At 37.1% G+C, this 17,602-nt stretch overlaps 1 protein-coding gene across 3 annotated transcripts in view; it reads right to left on the bottom strand.

Moving 5' to 3' along the window:
* The window catches only part of Ucp4A (Uncoupling protein 4A), a 224,870-nt gene that overhangs the window by 116,401 nt on the left and 90,867 nt on the right, over positions 1-17,602 (bottom strand). For all 3 annotated transcript variants that reach the window (XM_090405849.1, XM_090405848.1, XM_090405850.1), the window contains exon 5: positions 11,203-11,325. In XM_090405849.1, the coding sequence (XP_090261975.1) occupies positions 11,203-11,325 (123 nt within the window). The remainder of the gene's footprint in view (positions 1-11,202; positions 11,326-17,602) is intronic.

Here is a 17,602-nt window from a genome sequence, read left to right as displayed (position 1 = left end):
ATATGGAAGTCTCAACAGCCTCATGTGGAAGAATAAGAAATAAAGAAACAAAACAAATCTAGAAAGATGTTGTCAGACAAGTAATAACATGTGTAGCAGAAACAAGTACAGCAAATTCAGCTAAACAGATTAATAAAACCACTGAGAGGAAAACATTAAGAAAAACTGAAGGTGTAGCAATATTAAACAAAATCAAAGAAGATCGTAAAATACAGCCAATAAATGATTTGATCCACAAATAGAAATAAGAATGAAAAAAAATGACATAGAAAGAATGCTGAATAACATGATTAGAATCTTCATATGGGCTTTTTCAACTGAAGGTTAAGTTAGCCAATCGCATAAGGAAGAGCAGGGGTTTTTTCTCCTCAAAACTCAGGTTTTGCATCCAACATACAGGCAAATCAGCCAAAGTACACACACACACACACACAAACACACACACAATTTACAGACAAAAACACTATTGGAGGTAGGCAGTAGATGCCATTATACGCAGATGATGTTGGAAGCATTATGTATAGTTGGTGGATTAAGTAGTGGTGATGGTGAGTTGCGTGTAGTAGAGTAAAATGCCCTTCCTCAATGAGTCCTTGAGCACTTTGGAGGTGTCACATAATAAACAGATTGAGGTGGCATGATATACACTGAAAGAATAGAAGAAAGGCAAGCACTTAAGATTAGATCTGATGAAAGGAGACTTAGAGGAAGACTACGACAAAGGCTGAGAAAGTAAAATCCTGGATTGGATTGGAAGAGATAAGGACAGAGGAAAAGTGGAAGAAACCTTTGCTGCACAGAACCACACAGATTCAATAAGCTAGAAGAAGAAGAATTACACGGTAGCTCAATAGTTTTGCCGCATGGAATATCTTCTACTTATTCCACCTTATACAGCCTTCTCACATCCCAAATCTTTGCACCATGGTCAATGAGCAACAAATCTTGGCACATCATGTTAAATAAACAACAGATCTCCGAAACATGATCAATGAACAACAAAGCTTTGCATGCTAGGTCAACAAGGGCATGCCTTTATTGTTTATTGATCTAGCACATCCATAATCATGGAATCACCATATATACACAGAATTAAGTAATGAGATTAATTTTTAAAAGGACAGCCCTTTGAATAAAAGTAACTAACGTGTTTCTACTTTTGACTACTAGATTGCATTGTAATCACAGGTGCAACTTTCAATGAAAATTAGGAAAAACTGCTACACAAGTGTACCAAGACCTAAAAAAAGTTTACAGTGATGACTGTCTGAGCTGTGCACAAGTGCTACACTGGTTTTCAATATTTAAAGAGGGTAGGGAGTCCCTGGAGGATGAACCACACTGTGGATGGCCAGTTTCTGCACAGACAAATGAAAATGTAGTGAAAGCTAGGGAAATTGTTGCCCATGACAGGCAAATAACCACTAGGCTACTTGGTGTACAGACTGGTGTCAGTAAGGAAATAGAAATTAATCTTAGAAAGAGATTTGCACAAGGGGAAGATTTGTACAAGGTTTGTGTTGCACATGTTGACACAGGAGCAGAGAGAGAGCACTGTATTGCATGTTGTCAAAATTTCATCTGCACAGTTGATCAAGATCATAATGTGTTGCAGAGAAATGAAAGTTGGTGTTTTTGGTTTGATACAGAAATGAAATGTCAGAGCATGGAATGACGTCAAATGCTTTCTCCCTGGCAGAAGAAAGTCAGGTTGAAAATCGCATGTCAAGACAATAGTCACTTTTTTTTCCCTTGAAGCTGCTGGAATTATCCACTGCAAATTTGTTCCTGAGATTACCACGGTCAATGGTGAGCATTATTTAGGAGTAATACAATGTCTGTATGCTTGAATGCAACATGTCAGGAAAAAACTGTCCCACAACATCAACTGGTTTCTGTTACATATCAATGCACCCGTGCACTGCCTGTGAAGAAGTTTCTGGCTTCATAGTCGATCTATGTGATCAAACACCCACCCCCAGATTTGGCTCCCACAGACTTTTTCCTCTGACCAAAGATAGAGTGTGCCTTGAAAGGAGCGTTTCAGCGACATTGAGGACATCCAACATGGTGCGACCCAGAGATCGAAGGAAGTTCCCATTCATTACTTCCACTGTGCCTTCGAACACCTGTGTGACAGACATAAACATCGTGTTAAGTTGGAGGAAGATTATTTTGAATCTGTGTAATTGACAATTCCAAATACAGTTCTTTGTTTTGATATAATAATTGTCTTATTACTGAATGGGCACACTGTGTAAGCATATCACTTTTTTCACTCCCCCCCCTTTTGCTTCCATTCTGTTTTTTTTATCATGCTTTGAGTCCTTAATTACCTTACTCTCAGAGGTATATAGGATATTATGATGGTAGCACATGAAAGTTTAGATCATTACTAACTTCCCGTGTTGTGGCTAAAGTGTTGGAGAGGCTGGTGGGAATCAAGACCTATAACTAGGTTGAAAACAATGATATTATCTTTGATGGAATGTATGGATATGATAAAGATATGATAAAGTTGGGACCAACTATGAGAAGAAGAGCAGATGTTGTGGCCTTACAAGAAGACTTGAATAGACTGAGTGAATGAGTATGGGAGTGGGGATGCTAGTCCAATGTTGTGAAATGTAAGCTTTTAAAATTTGGAAAACAAAATGGGGTTGTAGAATTACTCTTGTTGGAGATATACTGTTGGAAGTGGAGGAAATAATAGATTTTGGAGTGATGGCAGATAAGGAATTGAAATTTGGAGGATATATTGCCAAAACTGTGAGGACAACACAACGAATTCTGGCAATGATGTAGAGCAAACTGACTTTCAGAAGTAAGGAGATTCTGATTTCATTGAATAAGGGTCTGATTAGGCCACATATGGACTACCGTGCATGGATTTAGTTGCCTGGTTTTCTAAAGGATGAGCAGATGTTGGAGTGGGTCCAGAGGTGATTTACTAAAATAGTTTCTGATCTCTAGAATGTTAAATATGAAGAAAGGTACAGATGATGCCATTTGCAGAGTCTAATGGATAGGAGGAAGAGGGGTTGATATGATAGAGACGTATAAGTTAGTAAGGGTTCTTATAGGATTAACGCTGAAGTGGTTTTTCGTAAAATGGTGGGAGATTGGGGGAGAACAAGAGGTCATCCCTGGAAGCTATACAAGAAGAATGAGCAAGGGAGTGAGAAGCATATTTTTAGCATTGAGAGTTGTGAATGATTGGAATGCATTGCCTGAGAGCATGAAGCATTCTGCAGAGAATTTGAATGTGTTTAAGGTATGATGAGCTGTGTGTATGACAAAAGGGACCTCCTAAACCAGTCTGTGACTCCATCAGGTTTTTTTTTTTTTAATAGTAATAGTAATTTATTGATTGCTAAAATATTTACACATACAATAGACATCTTGAGTGACACTGCAACTTAAAATTTTACAGAATTCAGCTCTAAGTGCTGCATTTTCTACATTGATTTCAACTAAAATTTTTAATAGTATTTTTTTACCTCTATATTATGTATTTACAATATATGTTCTTCTAATGTTAACAATGAAGATTATTCAGAATTTTTTGTATAATAATTTTTTTTTGTTATATAATTTTTAATTATATGAATAATTTATTACATTATTTTTTCATGTTACATAAGAGTATTATATTAATGATATTATCACATAATAATCAGTATCTTCTTTATTGTTGTATACTTTACTAACTGTTTTATTACATAATCTGCTTCTTTGGTTATAAGGATTACGTGTGGTTGAGTGAGGCGAGTTAATCCCACCTACTTCGAAGCTTGGGTTAGCTTTTGTGAAGAGAGTGGGATTTAGTTTTCACTATTTATGTTGCTACTGTTTATTATGGGATGTTGGCATTGGATGTTGGTGATTTGTGATGTGTATATTAGTGTTAATGGTATATTAATTTTGTTGGTATATTTTCCAGAGTTCGTGTTTTAATGTTCTGTAGTTATCTATGTGTTTTAAATTTCTTGGTAGGTTGTTGAGTTGCGTGGGTATCTGATGTGATCTCACAAAAGAACCATATGAATTGTTGAAGGGTGTAGGGATGTACAGAGTTGTTGTAGGTAGTGTTATACAATATGTGTCTCTGTTGTTTCGATAGGTGATGTTGAAGTAATTCCTTGGTAATGTCATGGGTGTTTCAGGTTTTTAATGCTCAGAATTCTGTGTATCGTCATGTGCTTGTCAGATATTGGTTGTTGTGTGTAAGGTGTCCGGATCACTGTTGACAGGATTTTCCTGTGTAATGTTTCTAATTTTGTTAGGTGGCTGTTTGATGTGTTTGCATAGACTGTTATTCCCTATCTGAGTAGGGATTCACAGATACCATGATATAGGAGTTTTTTTATGTTGGATGGAATAATATCCTTAACTTGGAAGAGTTTTGCTGCGATGATCCGGAGTTTGGTGTGTAGGTATTCTATATGTTTTGTCCATTTAAGGTGGGAATCTATATAGAGACCGAAGTATTTTGCATGTGTTACAGGTTTGATTTCAGAACACTGGCAGGTATTTTAGTTGTTAATGCAGCAGTATGTGTGACAGCGTATCGATAGTGATGCAGGGCGTATGATTCTGGGGTTGTGTGTTATCAACATCTGTGTTTTCGTGCCGTTGATTAGAATTGCGTTTTGGTGGAAGCATGTTGTGATTTCATTTAGGTCTTGTTGTGCTTTGCAGAGAGCCGTGTTGATGTCTGTGTGGATTGCTAGTAGTGCAGTGTCATCTGCGTACTGAAATATTTAACTTCTTACGGATATGTTATGAACATCGTTAATATATATATGTTGAATAGAGTGGGTGATAATATGGCATCTTGAGGTACACCATGTTTTATTTGTAAACCCCGACTGTGACATGTACCTATTTCTGTTACTTGTATTCTGTTTGAGAGGTAGTACTTGAACTATGTATGCAGTGTTCCTCTTATACCTATTGAGTATAGTTTGGTGAGTAGTATGTCATGTTCAAGTGTATCAAATGCTTTGGTTAGGTCCAGCAGTATAAGGACGGCGTACTTGTTTTTGTCGAGTGCTGTGTTTATTGTGTCGGCGATGTCTTCTAATAAAGTGATGGTGCTTTTTGTTTTCTGAAAGCCATATTGGTTTTGTGAAATGATGTTATACTTCTGTAAATAGATCTGTAGTCTGGTGTGTATTTTTTCAAGAATTTTTGAAAGTTCTGAGTATCGTTTCTTTTGCCGTGTTTGTATATTGGTGTAATTATTGCAGTTTTTAGTTGTTGTGGAATAATGTCTGTGTCGAATATTATGATCACGAGTTTCAAAAGAATTGGATTTATTTGTTCAAAATGTGTTATAAGGTCTGTGAGTCTTATTTTGTCTATTCCTGGAGTGGTCTTTGGCTTTAGTTGTAGGAGGGCTTCTTTCAGTTCCTGTTTAGTTACGGGTGGAAAATACATCGTTTGTTGTTGACTTTGTGTTGTTAGTTACTTTTTTGTCTTTTTTGAGTTACTAATTCCTTGAGTGTAGCCTATGTTTGCTTCATGTTGTCATTATATTCCATGAATTTTTGGAAGTAGTAGCGTCTTTTTGCCCTACGAATTTTTGTTGTTAGTTGATTTCTTGTGTTTTTGTATAAGGTGTGTAAATGTGTGTTACTGGGTGAGTTTTTAAGTTTTTTCCATAGATTTTCTTTTACAGTAATACTATTTAGTATGTCGTCATTTATCCATGGATTGTTGTCTGTTTGTCACCTCGTTTGTGTAGGCTTTGTTGCTTTTTTTGTATATTTCTGTGAACTTTAGTTGAAAATTCTTGTATAATGTTACAGGATCATTTATTTTAAGTAGGGAATTCCAGTCTGTATTTTTTACATGGTTATCAACAATGCTCTTTAGTATGATCGAATTTTGTCGACTTTTCTGCTGGCGGGAGGGGGGGGGTAGGTAACGTAATAAAACGAAGTTGAGACAAAGTAGTGATTGGCAATTTTGACGTTAATTACTGATGATGTATATGTATGGATCGGAGCTCGTATGTTGATATGATCAATGCATGATTGTGTTAGTGAGTTATTGAGTATTTCTTCTCTTGTTGGAGAGTTAATGGTAGGCTTTATGTTGTATTGACTTAGTATATCAAGATATGTGTTAGTGGTTGAAGAAGCATGGTCAAGAGTATTTATGTTAATGTGTCCTATTAGGATGAGCCTGTGTGTTGTATGGGGTTCGATGTCGCTTAATAATAAGGTTAATAATAATAACAAGGTTAATAATAAGGTTAATAATAATAATAATAATAATAATACTGACAATTTTCATTCAATTAATCTGCTGTCAATGAGGATTGCAATACTGCCAGATCTTATTTTTTGGTGTTCAAGGCAATTCTTACTATAATCAATCCACCTAGATCTTCGTCTTCGTCTGGGTCTTTTTCCTACCATCTTAGCAAAAAAAAAAAAAAATTCTGTTTAAGTTATACCACCCAAAGTTAGTACTGCTCACACACTCCTGAATGCTAACAACAGGTGCCAACCAAATACCTTGCAATTCATGTATACTATGGCCAAAAAGTATTTTTTTTGGTTGTAAGTTTTTTCCCACTTGGTTAGACTATAATAAATTTAGTTTAATTCTTTATAGAAGTGTAAGCAAACAAAGTTTGCAGTTTGCACCTGAAGAATCTTCAGGACTAACGCAACTCATGGTAAAGGTGGACCAAGCTCTCATCACTCCTGGAGATGTATAATGCTATGCATTAAGGTCCTTTCCTTAAAACTTCGAACATCTTTCTCTAAATCCAGAGTAATTTAATAATAAGGTGAGACACCTTTTGGCAACTTGTATAGGTACATATGACTTCTCCATTGCTTCCACCTTAGTATCAGCAGAAGAGATGAGATCAGGGTAACAAATGGCAATGCTGTAGCTAATGAAGTTTTAACTGAGGCTCGGCTATTGCCGTTACCCAGCCATGACTAGAGCTTTTTAGCTCAATAACACTCTATCCATACAGATGATTTACTTCATTCAGATGACGGGATAAAGAGTCAAGGACTCAGTCCATCGCCCAGTTCTTTTAAGAACTTAGTATCAGCACCTCTGGGTCTGGCTTCCACTGAAGCAACCTCAATAAAGGTCGAAACTAGTCTGGGTAGTGGCCCTTCCCTTAATGCATAGCATTATACATGTACACAAGGAGATGTGCTTTGCATTATGGGAGATACTAAGACAAGGAGTGATGGAAGCTTGGTCCACTTTTACCACGAGTTGCATTAGTCCTGAAGATACTTCAAGTGCAAACTTTGTTTGCTTACTTACACTTGAATAAAGCATTAAACTAAATTTATTATAAGAATGATAAGTTTTGACCATAGGTTTGTTTGAAAGAGCAAAAAATTAAAGCTATTAACGAGACCTGGTGGAAAGAGGAGGAGAAGGAGGATGAAGTTAAAGGAATAGAATATTAAGGATATTTCATTTTCACAATTGTAAAAACATATGAAGAGGGTTCAGTAGGAAAATAAAAAGATGAAGAGAAAAACTTTATTTCAAGATATCTCACGTAAAGTACAGATTAACAGGACCAAGGTGAGGGACGATGGTAGATGTACCAGGAGGCCCATTTCATCCCACGTAAACAGTCCCCATACAAGGATACCACCACCACCACCGGCCTGAATTGTACCCTGCTGGCAAGAGAGATCCATTGCTTAATGTGCTTGGCGATGCACTTGTACTCTGCCATCGGCATGTACCAACGTGTACCTCGACTCATCAGTCCAGACGACCTTTTTCCATGTGTCGAGAGTCCAATGGCAGTGTTCCTGCGCCAATGCTAATTGTTGTGCCTTGTGACATGCGGTGAGCAGAGGTACCCTAGTCAGGCGGTGGCATCTGTACCCCCATAGTGAGGAGATGGTTCTGGATGGATGGTGTAGCTGCTCACACACTGTTGTTGTCCAGCATTGAATTGGTGAGGGATCTGCGGCACTGTGGCCCGTCTATCTGCTGTTACCATCGGAGCTAGCCGACGGCGTCCCCATGTCATCGACATGTTGTACACGACAGCAGTTTTCCCTGGCGGCTGTGGTTTTATCTGATTCCATGTACTCACATTACACTCTTGACACAGTGGCACGTGCCCAGTGCCTGCACGACTTCAGAGATGGAGTGCCCCATACGTCTGGCTCCAACTATCTGGCCATAATCGAATTCGCTGAAATCTCGAGTCTTCCCCATTCTGTGTTCGACTATTACTCAGACGGTCAGTACAAGGTCTGATGACATCCCCATCACACCCATGTGGCACTATTCCATTTGCTGGGGCGACCACAGCACCATTTCACCAACATGGCAGGTATATCTAATTCAACTGCTCATGAGTGAATATAGCTTGCTATGCTATAGGCTAGTGGTCGGGAACCGGTGGCTCCGGAGCCACATGCGGCTCATTTATATTGAATTAAAAGATACATAATTAATACAAAGAACTAAATATTGTTTTTTGATACAGCCTGTTTGTGGTGCTAGATACTATGCATGTGACATTGTTAGGCATGAAATTTTATGACATGAATAACTGACAACCACGTTACATTTGAAATACCGCTAAATGTTAACCCTGCCTAAGGTAACCAGCGCCAGAGAAAATGTGAACTAATTGATTAGCTGTCCTGTCAAACACCACGGTTTTTAGATACATATGGATTTTAACCGTCAAAAGAAATATTCTGTTAGTTAACTTATTTATTGTGGTACTAAACTGGTGTTTAATTTAGTGTCAGGTAATGTTATGCACAAATTAATTTTGATTATGTTATTATGTTGAATTTGTGTTTTTACTTGCAGGTAAATGTTTGATAATAACCCCTCCTAATATGAGTTCAAGAAATAGAAAAATAATCGAAGAAAACAGAGAATAAAATGTTGATAGAGACACTGTGGATAAATTTTCGAGGAAAACATTTAGGCTTCAGTAAAAAATATCCTGAGGGTGATAATAGAAAAAAGCTATTGAAGAATTACAAAAGAAAACATTGCTTCAGCAAAGAAATTTGTCAACTTGGAAATCTTCATCGGATACTACTGAAGCAACTTTTTTGTTATCCCTTGAAATAGCAAATGCGGGAAAACCTTTTACTGATGGTAAATTTCTAAAAAATTGCATGTATAATGTCGCTGAAATTCTATTTAAGGATATGAAAAATAAGGACGAGATATGTAAAAAAATTAAAGCTTTACTTCTTTCAGTTAGAACTGTCAAGGAACGGATTTCTGCAGAAGTTTCAAATATACAAATTATGGATATTAATTCTGCCGATTTTATATCTATTGTGTTGATGAATCAAATGATATTTCCAATATGGCACAATGCTGCGTGATGGTTAAATATATCACATCTTCTGGTATTTGAGAAGAACTTCTTGATCTGCTAACACTTAAAGGACACACTACAGGTCAAGATATTTCAGAAAACCTTCTAACAAGTTATTTTATATAATGTGCCTCCATGGAGTCAAAAGACTCATCGCTGAAGTTTACAGAATAAAAATATAAATATTAATAATATAGTATGCATTGCGATCGATGAAGAGTCTTCTATGATTGCGAAAAATTAGGGGTTTGTTAAATTATTCTCCACTGATATTTCACATGGAGTTATTTCATTTCATTGCATTTTACATCAAGAAGCTTTAATTGCAAATTCTTTGGGATTATAACCGCAACTAAAAAGAGTGATGGATGTTGTTGTGCCAATGATCAATTTCCTCCGATTTCAGGCGTTGAATCACAGACTTTTTGACACATTTTTAGAGAAACTAGGTAGTCAACATAGAGATTTAGTGACATTTACATCTGTACGGTGGTTATCAAGAGGAAAAGCATTAAAACAGTTTTTTTTTCAGCGCTTAAAAGAAGTAATAGTTTTCTTAACCACTAAAAATTATAATGTAAATCATGGAACTTCTCAGTAATCCCGAATAGATACAAAATTTTTTGTGTTTTGCTTGATATGACAGAACATTTTAATAAGCTAAATTTGAAGTTGCAAGGGAAGGGAAACACAGCCTTAGAATTACTAGAGGAAGTCCTTACCTTTGTGAGTGTTTTTTCAAAGATGTTCCCGAAGAAAAATGTATATATTTTGAAAATCTAAAAAATTATAGATTGAATTTAAAGCAGATTTCAGAATTTTAAAAAACATCAGGAGATGATGAAATTTATATTACAACTGTTAAATTGCAATAAGCTTTTTCTGGAATATCAATTGCAGAACTACAAATGAAGCTTCTGGAAATTCAGAATAAAAGCATCTGGGTACAAAAACTTCAGGAAATGGTAGCACAAATTGAAGAAAATGAGGAAACTATGGAAGAAACACCACAGGAAATTGTATTTAAATGTTGGAATTCTTTCCCAACTAATTATTCAAATGTCAGGGGACTTGCTTTTGGGGATTTGACTATTTTTGGTTCAACGTACAATTGCGAACAATTTTTCTCTTCAATGGATTACATTAAAAATAAGTATTGGAACAAATTGACTGATGAAAGTTTGAAAGCCAAATTACTATTAAAGTGCACGACATACAATCCAGATTTAAGTAAATTTGCTGAGAAGACGCAAAATCAAAAGTCTCATTAGTGAATTTTAAATTAAAACAATCAAATATCTATTAAAATACATAATATTGTATTTTTGTTTGGACTAATTCTTTTTGCAATACAAATTCTGACTTTTTCGCAATATTATACTTAAACATGTTTTGTGATTTAAAATTTAATCAAACTTAATGTTGTTTTATTTATTGAACATATAAAAAGTTTATATGCAAATATAAAAGTGGTATTTGATATCTGGAAGTACTGAATTAAAAACAAATTTACCTAAGTTTGAACTAACTGCAACTTTGAGTCACCAGGAAAAATCAAATTGAAGTTGCAACTCCCAAAATTTTGTTTTAATTAATTTTTTTAGTAGAATGGCTCTTTAGTTCAAAAAGGTTCCCGACCCCTGCTATGAGCAATACAAAGGAAGAGGTACCTGGCATGTATCAGTAGATTCAATGATCACAGAGCTTATGGAAGATTTTTAATTATGGGGACATCAATTTCAATGAGGAGGGGGAAAGAGCACATAGATGGAATGAAACTTCCACCACAGAGAGAGGACACATCTTTGTCACACTATGCATTCATGAAAATAATAAGATACCTTGGAGGAAAGCCTAGAAGTCGCCTCTTCCCTTCCATCTGCATTTGCACCTTTACTAAATCAGTTGGGCTTGCTAGAAACTGTCCTATTACTCCAGCAGAAACTCCACCAAGAGCAGCTTTCCTAATTAAAAGAAATCTCATTTGTTTAAATAACACAATTCATCATCGTTATAAAAATATTTTATTATATTCATTTCATTCATTAAACAGATCATTGTGTCATCAAAAACAACAAAATCGAGTAAGAAAAAAACAAAACAAAAAAAAAATAAAGAAACAAAAATACCACCAACATTAATTCTTAGCAAAAAAAAAAAAAAACTTAATGCATCCACTTCACCAACCTCCATGGCCTAAACAGCAAATAAAAGCAATATGCAGCAGCACTCCCAGTCATTTAAACAAGAATTACCATTCCAAACCACACCTGCCAACCTGAACAACCATTGTCCACATCACCATCCTAAACTTCACATCACATAGGTTTTTACACCACAAGAGCAGCACTTATGCATTCATCAGAACTGACATACCATCCCAGAGATTGCAAAACACCTTGAAACTCCCCCTCCCATTTGAGAAAGTTTGATTTGGCTCAAAATTTCTCTCCTAAACCAACCTTCCTTTTGTATATACTGTCACTATCACTCTCCAAACTCCATTAACCACTCTGACCTCTTCAAATATCTCTCCGTAAAGCTCAACTTTCTATTAGTCAAAATATCCTAATAGTGGTCATCCTTTTTGGTGATTTCGACATCCACAACTCAAATTGGCTTCCTTTCTCCAGTTTCACTAAACAAGCAAGCAAGGATTCTGAGATGTTTGCCATTTGTAATGAACTAACACAGATTGTCAGTCTACCTACCATAATACCTGTCAATCCCCTCCAATTCACTAACACACTTCATCTTTCCTTAACAAGCTCCACTTTAAGGTATACTCCAGATGTCTATTCTTCTGTTGGTAACTCAGATCCCAACCTCACACAAGTCTCTTCTAGGAGAGAACAATAAGAGTGCCAATGGGATGACCTCTGTGACTTTCTCTTCCCCATGGTCTGAATACTATCTCATTTCTCCTATCCAAACACCTGAAGAAATCATCCTCACAGGAATGAAGGCCTTCATACCTTATTCTACCCAAATTCACCATCCAAGCCTTGGTTCTCTAAAAAGTGTGCCAATGCAATAATAGAAAAAAAAAAACCTCTGCATAACATGAATGTCACAAGACCAACCTTCCAGTTGCTTGCTATACCTATACTGCACCTCACAACAGCTGTAAAAGAATCATCATCAAATCCAAATCAGACTTTGAAAGAGGCAAATACTGCTAGCTCGCCTCCTGTCTGAATGGCAGTTGCTCCTTCTGGTCCCTTGCCAATGACATGGGGGGGTTCAACTTTTGACCACCCAGGTTTTCACCACTTTCACATCTAGATGATACTGTATTCACCTCAGCTAAAGACAGGGCTGATGTACTAGCATCACTCTTCTCTTCCAATTCTTACACTGATGACCTGAACAACGTTCCCTCCACTCCACCAAGAACTATTCTCACCATGTCACCCATAGTCTTCCATCACAAAGAAATCCTAGGAATCCTTAATAAAACTGAACACAAATAAGGGATCTGGTTCTAATGATATCCCAGCCGTCCTGTATCACATCTTCAATCTATCCTATTCACTGGCATCTACACTACAGCAATGAAACAGGCCAGCCCAAAGAAAGGTGATAAAAGTCAACTTTGGTTGACTTTTATCACCTTCCTTTGGGATGGGGTGGATCAGTCAACCACCATCCAATAGCTCTCACTTCTATTCTCTCTAAAATTATACAGAAGGTAATCAACAACCAACTCCTGAACCACCTAGAGACCTACCAAGTAATCAATGAACAGCAATATGGATTCCACAACTCACAATCTACAGCTAATCTTTTAGACTTTTGGACTCAAGCCATGGAAAAATTCAGAGAAACTCACATAGTTGCTTCTAACACTTGAAAAGCATTTAATCAGGTTTGGCATTGGAGCCTACTTAGCAAACTGTCATTCCAGTGTTCTATACTCTGCAAATGGATTGGATATCTTTCTCACTGGTCGCTCACTATGTGTAATGGTGGATGGTTTCCTCTCCTCAGGTTTCCACACCAATGCAGAAGTACCTCAGAGTTCTGTTCTTTCACCCACTCTCCTCCTCTCGTATATAAATGACCTGCATTCACAGACTACAGTCCTATCCATACCTTTGTCAATGACAGTACACTCCATTCCTTCTTTTCATTCAACAAACCTTACAGTGTCCAAGTATTAGAATCCTCAAGATCTACCACCATCAGTGTTCTCAACCACAATCTCCCAGCTATATCTCAAGGGGGGGCAGGACAACTTCATAGAGTTCAATGCCACCAAAACTTAGTATTTTCTGAAAGAAAGAGCTCACATCCATGTCCCTTACTTTCAATAATATCCAGATATCAACACACGATCAGATTTCCCTTCTTGGACTGACCTATAAATTCCAACCTTTCCTTGAAAAAACCATTTCAACCATAGCTTCCACAGCCACAAAAATACTTGGTGTACTTGTTCACACCAAGCATGAAGACACTACTTCACAGCTGCTAACTCTATACAAATCCCAAATCTGTCCAACCATGGAATATTACTAACATATTTGGGGTGATGCACAAACATTCTCTCTAAGATCGCACAATTCTATCCAGAAGAGGACAATTCACTAAATTGCCCTCTTCTGGATAATTCACCAATATTATTATTATTACCCAAGACCCCATGGAGTCAAAGACTCATCTAGGAAGTCCTTTTATCAAATACACAGTTCATCATACCGTGCCTTAAACACACTCAAATTCTCTGCAGACACCACACTCTCAGGCAAGGCATTCCAATCATTCACAACTTGGCATGAAAAAAACCTGTTTCTCACTCCCCTACTAACACTCTCTTTATACAGTTTCCAGGAATGACCCCTGATCTCCCACTATTTTTTAGAAACCTCTCCAGCATTGATCCTATAAAACCCCTTAATAACTTGTAGGTCTGTATCATATCTCCCCTCCTCCTATCCACCAGACTCTGCAAGTTGCATCTTCTCAATCTTTCCTCATAATCGACATTCCAGAAGTCAGAAACTACTTTAGTCAGAAACTACCTCATTCACCTTTAGACTCTCTCCAACATCTCTTCATCCTTCTGAAAACCAGTTGACAAAATGTGGGCACAATAGTCCATGTGTGGCCTAATCAAAGCCTTATACAATGGAACAAGAATCTCCCTACTTCTACAAGTCAGTGTCCCCCGCATCATTCCCAGAAGCCTTTGTGTTGTCTTCACAATTTTGACTATGTGTCCCCTAAATTTCAGATCCTTATCCACTATCACCCCCAGATCTCTTATTTCCTCCACCTCCGACAACATATCCTCACCATGCATAAATTCTGCATCCCATTTTTGTTTTCCAAATTTTAAAACCTTACATTTTGCAACATCCCCATACCCACATCCAACGCACATCCCCATACCCAATCACTCAATTTATTCAAATCTTCTTGTAAGGCCACAACATCCTCTCTAATCTTCATGGTTCGTCCCAACTTTGCATCATCTGCAAACAACTGAATATCTCCATCCAAATCTTCACCAATATCATTAATATACAAGTTAAACAGCAATGGCCCTAAAACAGACCTGAGGCATACCACTAGTAACTTTCCTTTTCCTAGCTATCCCCCCCCCCCATACACAACTTGTTGATACCTATCAGATAGCCAGTCTCCAATCCAATGCATCAATCTAATATCCAACCCCATCCACTCCAATTTGACTATTAATTTATCATGCTGTAATCTTCCCAATCCTCAAGAAACGAAGGTGACAAAATTTGTGCACACTAGTCAACATGTAGCTGAATCATAGCCTTCTAAAGAAAAATAATAACCCCCCCCTATCTTTACTCTTGCACTATGTCCCTCTGCATTTCAAATCTCTATCCAACATCACCCCTAGATTCCTAAAAGACTCATTGTGAGAGACCCACACTATACATTAACACAATACTGATCATACACCTCAAACTTATTTACTGTTAGGGTGCTGTTACTTACTGTAACTGCACTATGTCCCTCTGCATTTCAAATCTCTATCCAACATCACCTCTAGATTCCATCTAGATTGATAGCATCATCAATTTGCTATAAACTAGTACCATCAATGTGATACAAAGCATATAATCTTTTCATCCTGAAGTACATTACCTTACATGTTATATTAAAATCAACCACTCTCCTATGCCCAAACTGGCAATTTATTTAAATCATCCTGTAAGATATCTACATCACCTTTATCAACTACTGCCTTCCCCAGTTTTACATCATCAGCAAACAACTGAATAACCCCCACTCAAATCTTCTGTTACATCATTAATGTACAAATTTAAAAGCAGTGGTCCTAGTACAGAGCCCTGGGGCTTGGTTGGTTGGTTTATATTTTATTTGGCACAAAAACTACAAAGGTCATACTGTGCCATACTAAAGGTCACAACATTAGCATTTACAGAAAATTGTAAACAATATGTCTGTACAAGAATCTAGTTCCACAAAGCAGCATCTATAGATAAACAGAACTGCTGCAGAGGGCACAGCAACACACAAGGTCAGAGGTTATTACAGTAGTGCAAAAATAGTTAACAATATAAGTTAATACACAAAATACAAAACACTAGCCCCAAGGAATGCAGTATCTACATATATGTAAAATTATAATAGATGCTTTTATACAGTACAAAAATAGGCAAAAAGGGATTATTATATAATATGCATGGATGAAAATTAAATTTAGCAATATAGTATACTCTGAATTTAACAATACACATAAACAGAATTGCTAGAAGGTACACAAATAGACAAGGTGACCTACAGCACTACATGATTATTTGAAAAATAAAGTAGTAAATAAGATGCATACACAAAATTTATGCAGTATCTACAATGCAGAATCTACATATAAACAAAATTACTGCAGAGGTTTCAGCAGTAAATAAATAGATAACAGCAGGGCCGGCGGAAGTGAGCATGCATGCAGGCGCCGCTACGATGGGGGCGCCACCGCCAGGGAACTGTTCATAAGTTAATTTTTAAGAAACAAAATTTTTATCATAAAAACAAAAAATTCTTAGAATGATCAATATTAAAATAAATAAGGCCGGATATACCGAATAAAAATTAAAAAAAAAAAGTATATTGCTGCCTCTTTGATCAGCCGGCTGTTTACAATTTTGCAGCTAGAGCAGGCTAAATGCTTGCCTGTAGAATGTTGTGTCTACTGCAACCTATCTAAAGTGAAATGGTCAACGGTTTTTATGCGCAGAAACGAATTTTCGTACAAAACATTTGCTAGTTAACCAGTCATATTATTATTATTTATTATTACGGGCAACTCCAGGGAGTCCTTAGACTCATAGAGGGAGGCCCCAAATCATGTTCATCACGACTATTTGACATTCATACAGTATCTATCATACCTCGCCTTAAACTCATTCACCGTCACAGCATCTACCACAGACTCTGGCAGTCCATTCCACTCATTCACCACTCTAAAAGTAAAGAACCCAGCTCTAACACCCTTACTAACAACACTTTTGCCCAGCTTCCATGGATGTCCCCTAGTCCTCCCACAACCAGCCCTGTTCTCAAAAAAATCTTCTGAATTAATTTTATAGAAACCCTTTAGAAATTTGAATGTCTCAATCATATCTCCCCTCCTCCACCTATCAACCAATTTTTGCAACCCACAAATCCTCAACCTGTTCTCATAAGGTTCATTCCACAGACCTGCTATCATCTTGGTCACTCGCCTCTGGATCCTCTCAACCTCCTCCCCATCAAGAAGAAATCTAGGTGACCAAATTGGGGCACAGTGGTCGAGATGGGGTCTTATCAAAGCTCAATACAGAGGAACAATAACATGCTTGTCTCTGCTTCTCAATGTATTCTTCAGCAAACAAGTGATTTGATGAGCTGATCTGGCTACTTTTGCAATGTGTCCCATAAACTTCAACTCCTTATCCACCAACACTCCTAAATCTCGTGCCTCATCAATTTCCTGGAGTACAGTTTCCGCCAATGTAGTAAACTGCTGCTAATCTTTTCACCCCAAAATGTATAACCTTACATTTTGCCACATTAAATTGACATCCATGCTCCTTAGCCCAGACCTCCAATCTCTCCAAATCTATCCATATAGTACGCATCTCAGTAGGCTACTGACAGTAGCGCAGTGCCGACTATTATTTCGTCTCTGTGTCGTCTTATGTAATAATTTCTTGTGGGTATAAAATAGAAATGGAATCAAAAATTTTAAAAAGAGTTATT

This window comes from Typopeltis vanoorti, chromosome 15 (genome assembly GCF_054136105.1).
Source record: "Typopeltis vanoorti isolate ZY-2024b chromosome 15, IOZ_Tvanoo_1.0, whole genome shotgun sequence".
NCBI lineage: Eukaryota > Metazoa > Arthropoda > Arachnida > Uropygi > Thelyphonidae > Typopeltis > Typopeltis vanoorti.
The sequence above is the reverse complement of the archived record's forward strand: the minus strand, read 5'-3'. Positions and strand labels throughout refer to the sequence as shown.